The sequence below is a fragment of the Quercus suber genome, unplaced genomic scaffold, assembly GCF_002906115.3.
Source record: "Quercus suber isolate HL8 unplaced genomic scaffold, Cork oak 2.0 scaffold_301, whole genome shotgun sequence".
In the NCBI taxonomy this organism is placed as follows: Eukaryota; Viridiplantae; Streptophyta; class Magnoliopsida; order Fagales; family Fagaceae; genus Quercus; species Quercus suber.
Window position 1 is genome coordinate 353,266 of NW_027069757.1, and position 10,852 is coordinate 364,117.

A 10,852-nucleotide genomic window follows, 5' to 3' on the forward strand; every position below is an offset into this window, starting at 1 on the left:
CCATTAAGTCAAAACACAATCGATTTTTGGTGTAAAGAATATCTAATCTCTTATTTAAAGACAATAAACTTCACTAGTTGAGCTGGATCCATTGCTTAAATAGTTTTTTTTTTTTTTTTTTTTTTGGGGCAACTTAAATAGTTACATATTGGAAGAATTAATGATGGGCAAAACTCTATCCTTTTGGATCATAGCAAGAACCAGAAGAAATGTCCTCATAAACTCACTAAAATGTTGAAGTTTCCACCAAGAAATATTGTAACAAAAAAACAAAGCTAACTAACAAAAGTAGCTATGAAAACAAAAACAAAACCACTCCACCGCTAAAAAGGCCAAGTCCTACTAATAAAAAGTCCAAAGCCCTCTTTTCCCTTCAATTCCCAATTCCCAATTTCTCATCCCCCAAATTAGGGTTCCCTGCTCTCTTCCAAAATCGATCAGAGCTTGGACCCATGTCTCTGAACTCTCCATCCAAGCACAGACTACTGTCAATACTGCTCTGCGTTTTGGGTCTTGGATTCGGGTTCGGGTCGGATGCTCTGAAGTTACCGTTTCGGGTCAACGATGTTCTTCCCGTTTTGCCTCACCAGATTTCGTGGCCGGTGCTGAACAACTTTCACAGCGCCGTTGATTTGCTGCCCGCTTTTGTGGGATCGGTGAGCCCCAACAATGGCACCCTCGAGTGGAAAGGCGCGTGCTTTTATGGCAACGAGGCTCGCCTTGAGTTCACCGAGAGCGATAGGGACGAACCCACTTTGGGTGGCGGTGTTCTTTATCTAAAGGTCACTCTTTTAGTCCCACTTTTTTTTTGTTTGTTTGTTTGTATCTTTCATTTTGTTGAAGACCCATTTGGAATTTTGATTGTAATTTGTGAAATTGAAAAGGAAAAAAAATGCTAAAAGCTAGTGATAGTTTTTACTATAAAAGGTTTTGAAACTGATGAGACAATGAATGTTATATGGGTATGAAGGTTTTTAGTGCCGCTTTTATCTGATTGGGATTTGTTGCAATTGAAAAGGAAAATGGTAAAGTTGTTATCAATTTAACTGTAAAAAGTTTAGAAACTGATGTGATCTGGGTATATGAGGTTTTGTTTTGGAAAGTTTTTAAAATTTGTATTGGGCTTTCTGAAAAACTTAATGCTTGGTCTAGTTTTAAAGTACCATCTACTTAAGTTTGCTGTGTATAGTATAAGTTTTACTACAAAAGCGTTTCATACTGATAAGATAATGAATGTGATGGGGACAATTGGGACGACATCATCAGTATAATAAATAAAATTTATTAATTTACTTTGTTGTTTCGTGTTTAGAAGTTAACACGTCAGTTTGTAAGTCTAATGTTGTAAAATTTGTAGTACCATTAGCATCACTCTAAGTTAAAACTAAGATGGTTTGTGTGATCAATTGGAACTATTTAGCAATAAAAGGAATTTAAAGATCCATGTGGTCAAATGCACTTCAGAGGTGAGGGGAAAAGTGTGTGGTAGATTGGTTATGTATATTTTTGGTCTTGATATTATGGTAAACTTTCTTGGACTGAGTTTCTGCACCCTTTACAGACTTCTGCAGCGCACAGTTGGACCTGCATGGATCTCTATGTATTTGCAACACCCTACAGGATTACATGGGATTACTACTTCTCTGCTCGAGAACATACATTGAAATTTGATTCATGGGAAGAGCCTGCAGAGTTGGAATATGTATGCTTGAGTTCTCTGATGTTTGTTTAGATCTTCTGCTTCTTAACCTCGTTGCGTAAAAGGTGATTTTTTCTTTCATTCATTCTATTGAGCAGGTTAAGCAGCACGGGGTTTCTGTATTTCTCATGCCATCAGGAATGCTGGGGACCTTGCTTTCTTTAGTAGATGTGTTGCCTTTGTTTTCTAATACTGGGTGGGGTCAAAATGCTAACTTAGCTTTTCTGAAGAACCATATGGGTGCCTCATTTGAAAAACGTCCTCAGCCTTGGCTTGCAACTATAAATCCTGATGATGTTCATTCTGGTGATTTCTTAGCCGTATCAAAGATCCGTGGTCGGTGGGGTGGATTTGAGACATTAGAAAAATGGGTAACTGGTGCTTTTGCTGGTCATACTGCTGTCTGCTTGAAGGATGAGATGGGAAATCTTTGGGTTGGTGAATCTGGACATGAGAATGAAAAGGTATGAAATAATTAACATGTTGCACGTACACTTGCTCACATCACAATAAGTAGGAGTTCATACAATGTATATTTATGTTCATCTGTCTATATTAGATTGAGCACATCCTTACATGTAGATGAAATTTGCATTAGGAGAGTTGTGCAGTAGGTTGATGTGAAGCTGATATACATATATATTTATATATATATAATTACATTATTTCTAAAGAACAGTTGCGTGATCTTTGCAGGGTGAAGAAATTATAGTGGTAATTCCATGGGATGAATGGTGGGAGTTGGCACTGAAGGATAGTTCTAATCCACAAATAGCCTTGCTTCCCTTGCATCCTGAATTGCGTGCAAAATTCAACTCCACTGCAGCATGGGAGTATGCTAGGAGCATGGCAGGCAAGCCATATGGTTATCACAACATGATATTTAGTTGGATTGACACTATCTCTGACAACTATCCTCCACCTCTTGATGCTCACTTGGTATGCTTCTTAACTAATTATATTATAAATATGGCTTATTGAACTTTTTCAAGGAGTGTATTGTGTGCTATTAAATCATTGGTAAATATCCTTGCTAAACAGAACTAGAGTTGATTTTCTGAACGTCTGCAACAATTGTGTTTGTGTGTGCTTGTCTGCATCCTGTATGTTTGTAGAGGTGAATTTATTGGTATGTATGGTACCTTATTGATATGAGCTTTTGTGAAGATTTTGACTATGAAAAAGAGCTTTGAATGATTAGATCAACCTATACAACTATTGTCAAGTTTCTTTTTTGTGAATAGTAGGTATTTATTCTTCATCTTCCCCTGCCCTCCCTCGCTCCCTCCTTCCCTTCCTCCCCCTCCCCCTCTTTTCAAATCAGAATATACTTTACCCAGTATGCACCTCTAGTGCCATGAAGAATGTACTATGTAGGATGGTACATGGAGAGTTTCATTAGTAGTATTATTGAACTGGCCAGCTCTGTCTACAGGTCATTTCTGTCATGTCTATGTGGACTAGATTGCAGCCAGCATATGCTGCAAATATGTGGAATGAAGCTCTAAACAAGCGGCTAGGGACTGAGGTAGCTCCTTTTCTTTGAGATTATTTTTTATACTGTTTATGGCTGTATGGGGATTAATTCAACATTAGTCTGCATTCTGAACTATATTGTTTTGCTCTAATTCCAAATAAAAAGTCAGAAACTTGGATGTGAACTTTTGGGCTTTTTAGAAGTTTTGAAATTTAGTGTCTGTATGGCAAAGATTATTTTTGCCAACTTATTTTACTATTTAGTTTATTTTTGTTACTATTCATGGGTCTCACTGCACTTTTTGGTACTATTCATGAGTTTCACTGTACTATTTTAGTTAACTTTTACCTTTATCTAGTACTATTAACAAAAAGTTTTTAGTTTCAGTAAAATAAGCGGATTCCAAATGGACCTTTAAATGCTTCCTATGTACTAGAGTTCTACCCTCTTTTTGTGCTTATTTAATGAAATTTATTACCTGTAAAAGAAAACAAATCAGTGTTTCAACAAAAAGTTTTCAGTTTCAGCAAGATAAGCGGATCTCAAATGGACCTTTAAATGCTTCCTATGTACTAGAGTTGTACCCTCTTTTTGTGCTTCTTTAATGAAATTTATTACCTGTAAAAGAAAACAAATCAGTGAACCTTGGTGACTTGGTGTATGTTGTGTCATTCAAACTTATCAAAGCAATTATTTTAAGAGGAAAAGTGTGCATTGAGGAAAGATGGATAGTGAACAGTTATATTTATTTATTTCTTTGTATTTTTGTTTTTTATTCTTTATTTATTTATTTTTTAAATGTTAGCCTATGCATGCATCTCATCAGGAATTAGTTTGACTTGATGGTTTTTTGTGCTTCACTGTTGACTGGTTTTCTTATACTATAAATGATACAGTTCAATAAATTTTCCTTGTTGAAAAATTATGCACTTATAAAAAGGGCTTTTTAAATTTTTTAAAGCTCTTGTTCAAGAGGTTTGAATTAGTTTTTATATTTTGGTTTTGTGTTTGTGATGTTAAGTACCACAGCAAGTTGGTTGTACTGGTCTGTTTAATTGTGAGAATGATTGGTCAGAGTATCTTAACTTTCTATTATATATAATGTTATTGTCTCACTTAAGATTTGTTTTTTTTTCTTTCAGGATTTGGACTTGCATGATATTCTAGCTGAAACTGAAAAGCGTGGCATATCATTTGATCAATTGCTTACTATTCCAGAACAAGATGATTGGGTGTATAGTGATGGGAAATCAACAACCTGCGTTGCATTTATCCTTGCTATGTATAAAGAGGCTGGAATTTTTGGCCCCATTTCAAACTATATTCAAGTAACTGAGTTCACTGTAAGTCGTAACCCAGTCACTTAATTTTTTTTTTTTTTTGGGGGGTGGGTGAATCATATCCTTGGATTGTTCCCCATCATCCTCTTTGTATATGACATTGGCTTTATCGCTTGTTGCAGATTCGTGATGCTTATATGCTTAAGATTTATGAGGATAACCAAACACGCCTACCAAAGTGGTGCAACGATGAGGATGGACGGCTCCCATTCTGCCAGATTCTTGGTGAATACTGGATGGAACTGCCTCAGTATAACACACTAGAGCCATATGCCAACATGAATGAGAACTGCCCCACCTTACCCCCTATTTATGATAGGCCCATTCGCTGCTAAGTTGAAATTCAATGTATGTATTTGTATTATTGTTGTTCCTATGCATTTAAGCTGCTTTTATACATGTATGACATTTTACATAGCTGCAAATATGTTTATCCAAATATCCTTAGAATATGAGGGGATAAAACTCACTCACATGAAAAATTCAATAATTGTATATATCTATTACTAGAGTTAAAAAAAAAAAAAAAAAATTTAGTTATGTTTGTAATCTGTAAATTGGTTGTTGTGGATTGAATTTTTTTTTTTTTTTTGGTTTTACAACAAGTGGGGAAGAATTGATTTGAATTCAAATTTCTCTCATCAGAGAACAGGACAGTGTCAATAGGCAGAAGGTCCTTTGGCTGAAGCGAAAGTAATTTTTCTTTTTAGTTATACAGAAACATTTTATACCATGTATGCTTAAACATGCTTGGATTTAACTTTGAAAACAGAGACAAGTGACCCATAAGTGACATCATAGTGAAATTATCACAAGTGTCACCAATAAAGGTGGACATTTTCATTTTGACAACATCAAAGTTCATTGACGGCCATTTCCTGCTGAAAGGGTCAACAGATATGCGTATTGGACACTTATATTGCTTTACATCTTATAAAGGAAAACCAATAACAATAGTCTAAACACGCATTTTATCAAGGTTTAACCTGAAAATCTTAAAAAATTTGAACTTTGTCATTTTATCCACTTACCGTTGAAGATTGTTGGAGCTTTTCTGGAGACTATGTTAACATTGATTCGACATATCTTCTCAAATATATTTAGCAGTAGGTGGATGGAGTGACCAAGTTATTATATTTTGTTTAAATTTGATGACTAAAATCTAAATTTTAGGGGCCAAACACTTTTGAGTCGGAATGTGAAAAATAAAACCATTCCTTGGAGTTAACCAGTCATCCACGATCGAGAAATCTTGTAGAGTCCAACACAATTCCATAAACAAATCACCTGAAACAAATCACTGATCTGCAACTCCCCAAAACAAGAGGAGATCAAGAGGTGCAAAACGAAAATCGAAAACATATACACAATCTTGGTTTCATGATTTTTAATAGACCTCATAAGATTTTTTATGATGCTCTATTGGCTTCCTGCCAAGATTATATCCGTTCATATTTTTTACCCATCTCAAATCTCAATAACTCAAAAAAAGAAGGGTCTTGTTATTATAAGGCAATTGTTAATAAACTATTTTTAAAAAGTTTTGATACTACTTTCATGGGAAATATAAAAAACTATTAGAAAAATTAATTACTTTTTTCTTTTTGTTGGGCTTTGTAGAGCCTAATTGTGTTTGATCTAGATTATGACCTGACCCAATATAAAAGTGCTATAGTTTTTAATAGGATTTTTTTTCTTTGAGGCTTAGTTAATGAAGCAGAGGTTTGGGTCGAAATTTTTTTGGCCCATTTATAGCCCATTGTGAATTCTTAGTACAAGAGTGAAATATCATGCTTTTCAGATTAGGGTTTTGTGGTTGTTTTGAGAGAAAAACCTGTACTGCCACATCTTGTAATTTTTACTGTGAATAGTGAAATCATTGCAACTCCATAGACGATAGAAAATTGCCGAACCACGAGAATATTGTCTTGTGTGATTGTTTTTCTTTGGCAAATATTTTTCTCTATTTTTGTATCTCATAGACCTGAGAACTTTACGTATATTCCCTTCACTTTTCCCATAAAAGGTTTCCAAAAATATATCCTAAACTAATACCTTGGGCATTCATTAATATTAACCAAAAAAAAAAAAGTAACAACAACAATGAGTAGTGGACCTAGCTCCAACCAAATCCGTATATAACAGTAATGAGTTTCTATTACATAAAACTAGGTAAAAAAAAAAAAAAAAAAAAATGATGATTATTGAAAGGGTTATGTTAAAAGGTATCCTTAAAGCAATTACTAACAAATCATTTTAGAAAAATTTTGACATCACTTTTATGGGAAATAGAAAAAACTGTCAAAATATTAATTTTTTTTTCTCATAAAAACTTTCCTTAAAGTAGTTCACTAACAAATGTCTATAAAACATCTGCTAACATTTCCCCCATTGAAAACGAGACAAGCATCAGCTAATGCTTTTGAAAAAAAAAAAAAAAAAAATTCTGTCTTATAATTAAGACAGGCTTACAGGACGTACTTCTCATATATGTTGTGAGAGGAAAAAATCTTTTATGCACACGGCGCATAAGCCATATCTCTCACTAACAGGTGAGCCCATGCTTATGGGGCCCTACCTATTAGTGAGAGAGATGTCTTATGCACCGGGCACATGAGATACATCCTCGTTGTGAGAGATGTTTCATGATTCATGAGATTCCTTCTTAGGCTTCTTAGTGGCCTTGTGGTACTTGTCTTTGATCCAACGAATGCACGCATCGGTTGTTTCCTTAGTTAATAATTTCTTCATGCCATCTTGAATCTTTGTTAAATTTGTAGCCTTTGCACCACCTTGGCTCTTCTTGGTCTCAGTAGTCTGGTCTGGGCTGTTGTTCTTGTGGTCCCATTGGTCAGCCCACGGGTTCGACTCCATTAACAAGCTAGCTAGCTTTAAATTTTTACCCCAGAAAAAAAAAAAAAAAAAAAAAAAACCCGAGGAGCTCAATACAAGCCATTTGAGGCTATTTTTCATCCATACTTGCACAACTACACTAAAAGCTAATTCTATCAACTCCAGTTAATTCTTTCCACTTAATTAAGGGTATTCGAGGTTGATTAAGCATCCCATCTCTTCAAATTAATTGTGTGAGCAAAAGTAGCAAGTTTTGATATGTTGTTGTCTTGTCCTATTTTTGCCCTCCACATCTATCATTAAAAAAATTTTAACTTATCATTAATCCCAAACTAATCTATCTTTTTTGAAGTATACAAAGTAAGATTATGATCTCTCTCTTTATAAATACAGTGCTTATCTCAATATATTCATAAATATATATGAATCAAAACAAATCCATATGAAGATGCTTTGCAAGCAAACAAAATGTCAAATCAATCATCGCTTAACAATGATTAATTGGACCAATAAGGAAAACTATTTTTTATTGATAATCTACTGAGATTATTTTACAAATAAAAAATCATTTGCAAAATCTCCTAATTAAGTTTCTATAGGCATCCTTATATTATTAATATTATAATAATAATAATACTAATAATAATAATAATACTACAATTGCAAAAATTAAAATATGTCAATCATCCAATTATTTTTGTTTGACTAATATTTACTTTTGTCTAAAGAATTGGCAATATATGGTACTTCCAATACAACTATTAAGAGTATTTTCTCTACAAAACTACAAATTTGTCCACCCAAAAGAATTAAAAGAGAAACTGAGAAACAAAACTTAGTAAATTATCATAGTTTAGCATCTAAGATTCTAAATGGATTATTAAAGCAATCAAATTCTAACTTGCAAAACAACTAATTATTAATCCAAATCAATTCAAACTAATGGGATAAAGAAAAAGAACTTGTGATCAAGAATTGGAATACCAAAATACATAAATATGCATACAAGTCAATACAAATTTGTCAAAAATAGAAACATATGTGATGTGACAATTAAATCAATAATAACAAAAAGCACCATTAGTGAAAAAAAATGTTGAAACAATAAAAGAATCCACTAAAAGAGAAAGAAAATTGGAGAGAGAGAGAGAGAGAGAGAGAGAGAGAGAGAGAGAGAGAGAGAGAGAGTATTGACCTTTTTTTTCATGACCAACTTGGAAGGAATAAGGGAGAAAGAAGGAAATGAAGTAAAGAGAAATTTATAAGAAAATCAAGATGGAGGAAGGGTTGAAGTGGATGAAAAGTTGAAAATTTAAAAAGACAATGATTGAGAAAATTTAGAAATGGTATAATTTAAGAAGATGGAGAAAATTTAAAAATATATAAAGGAATCACATGAATTTTTTTTAAAAAACAATGATTGGAAGAGATGGAAAATTGAACTGAGAAGACAATGGTGGAAGAAGATGAAAGGCTGAATAAAGTAAAATTGAAAAAAAATGAAAAGGATGTTAATGAAGTGGTGCAAAAAGAAATCAAATCAAACCAATGGGATTAAAAAAAAAAAAGAACTTGTGATCAAGATTTGGAATACCAAAATACAAAAATGTGCATACAAGTCAATACAAATTTGTCAAAATAAAAACAAATGTGATGTGACAATTAAATCAATAATAACCAAAAAGCACCATAAGCGGAAAAAAAAAAGGTTGAAACAATAAAAGAATCTACCAAAAGAGAAAAAAAATTGTGGGGAGAGAGAGAGAGAGAGAGTATTGACCTTTTTTGTCATGAACAACTTGGTAGGAGCAAGGGAGAGAGGTGGAAATGAAGTAAAGAGAAATTTATAAGAAAATCAAGATGGAGGAAGGGTTGAAGTAGATGAAAAGTTGAAAATTTAAAAAGACGATGATTGAGAAAATTTAGAAGCGGTATAATTTAAGAAGATGGAGAAAATTTAAAAATATATAAAGGAATCAAATGAATTTTTTTTTTAAACAATGATTGGAAGAGATGAAAAATTGAGCTAAGAAAACAATGGTTGAAGAAGATGAAAAGTTGAATAAAGTAAAATTACAAAAAATAAGAAAGGATATTGATGAAGTAGTGCAAAAAGAAATCAAATCAAACCAATGGGATAAAAAAAGAAAAAGAAAAAAAAACTTGTGATCAAGAATTGGAATACCAAAATACATAAATATGCATACAAGTCAATACAAATTTGTCAAAAATAAAAACAAATGTAATGTGACAATTAAATCAATAATAACCAAAAAGCACCATAAGCAGGAAAAAAAAATAAGGTTGAAACAATAAAATAATCCACCAATAGAGAAATAAATTTTTTGGGGGGGGGGAGGAGAGTGAGAGAGAAAGAGAGAGTATTAACCTTTTTTTTTGTCATGAACCACTTGGAAGGAATAGGAGAAAGGTGAAAATGAAGTAAAGAGAAATTTATAAGAAAATCAAGATGGAGGAAGGGTTGAGGTAGATGAAAAGTTGAAAATTTAAAAAGAAAATGATTGAGAAAATTTAAAAACGGTAGAACTTAAGAAGATGGAGAAAATTTAAAAATATATAAAGGAATCAAATGAAATTAAAAAAAAAAAAACAATGATTGGAAGAGGTGAAAAATTGAACTGAGAAGACAATGGTTGTCGAAGATGAAATGATTAAAGCACAAATTGCATAAAAAAGAAGAAGAAGAAAGAATATTAATGACGTGGTGCAAAAATAATTTTAAAATTTATTGCAAAACTTCCATATTATGTATACTATATGTATAAACATTCTTTTGGCTTTTGATTATTCATTGATTTTATTTTTTAGTTATAAACATCTAAATTAAAGTAGACGAATATGTAAAGACATAATTATATGTAAAGTTAAAACTATCCAAGATAAATGTGTAAGGTCAATCTATTTATATATTTAATATTGTCAACAAAAAATAGGAATAAAAACTAAATTAGAAAATGAATAATTATATGGCTAATAATGTGGAAGATGATGTGGCGCAACATGAGTATAATAACAATAAATACTACAAAATTACAAATTTGTCCACCTTAAAAGATTAAAAAATAAACAAAATTTAGTAAAGTCTTATAGTTTAGCACCTAAGATTCTAAATGGATTATTAAATAAATCAAATTCTAACTTGTAAAACAACTAATTATTAATCCAAATCAAATCAAACCAATGGGATAAAGGAAAAGAGCTTATGATTGGGAATCAGAATACCAAAATACATAAATATGCATAAAAGTTAATACAAATTTGTCAAAAAGAGAAACAAATGTGATGGGACAATTAAATCAATAAAAAAGCACTATTAGCAGGAAAAAAATTGAAACAATAAAAGAATCCACCAAAACAGAAACAAAATTGGAGAGAGAGAGAGAGAGAGAGAGAGAGAGAGAGAGAGAGAGAGAGAGAGAGAGAGAGAGAGAGAGAGAGAGAGAGAGAGAGAGAGAGAGAGAG

General features: G+C 32.5%; 1 protein-coding gene and 1 pseudogene across 1 annotated transcript; both read left to right on the top strand.

The window, feature by feature from the left end:
• The first annotated feature begins 209 nt into the window (after positions 1-209).
• On the top strand, positions 210-4,968 carry LOC112008579 (uncharacterized). Its single transcript, XM_024040909.2, has 7 exons — positions 210-782; positions 1,562-1,702; positions 1,798-2,163; positions 2,396-2,638; positions 3,135-3,227; positions 4,319-4,519; positions 4,639-4,968. The coding sequence occupies exons 1-7, from the start codon at positions 453-455 to the stop codon at positions 4,849-4,851; spliced, it is 1,587 nt and encodes a 528-aa protein (XP_023896677.1). The 5' UTR covers positions 210-452; the 3' UTR covers positions 4,852-4,968.
• Positions 4,969-8,822: 3,854 nt separating this feature from the next.
• Positions 8,823-10,852, top strand: part of LOC136071306 (uncharacterized) — an 11,078-nt pseudogene continuing 9,048 nt past the window's right edge.

What these genes read in the sequence shown, in the direction of transcription:
- LOC112008579 (XM_024040909.2), top strand. Translation starts at nt 453, where the DNA reads ATGTCTCTGAACTCTCCATCCAAGCACAGACTACTGTCAATACTGCTC. An exon ending in AGCCTGCAGAGTTGGAATAT is followed by an intron (nt 1,703 to 1,797) that starts GTATGCTTGAGT and finishes TCTATTGAGCAG; the next exon opens with GTTAAGCAGCACGGGGTTTC. An exon ending in ACAAGCGGCTAGGGACTGAG is followed by an intron (nt 3,228 to 4,318) that starts GTAGCTCCTTTT and finishes TTTTTCTTTCAG; the next exon opens with GATTTGGACTTGCATGATAT.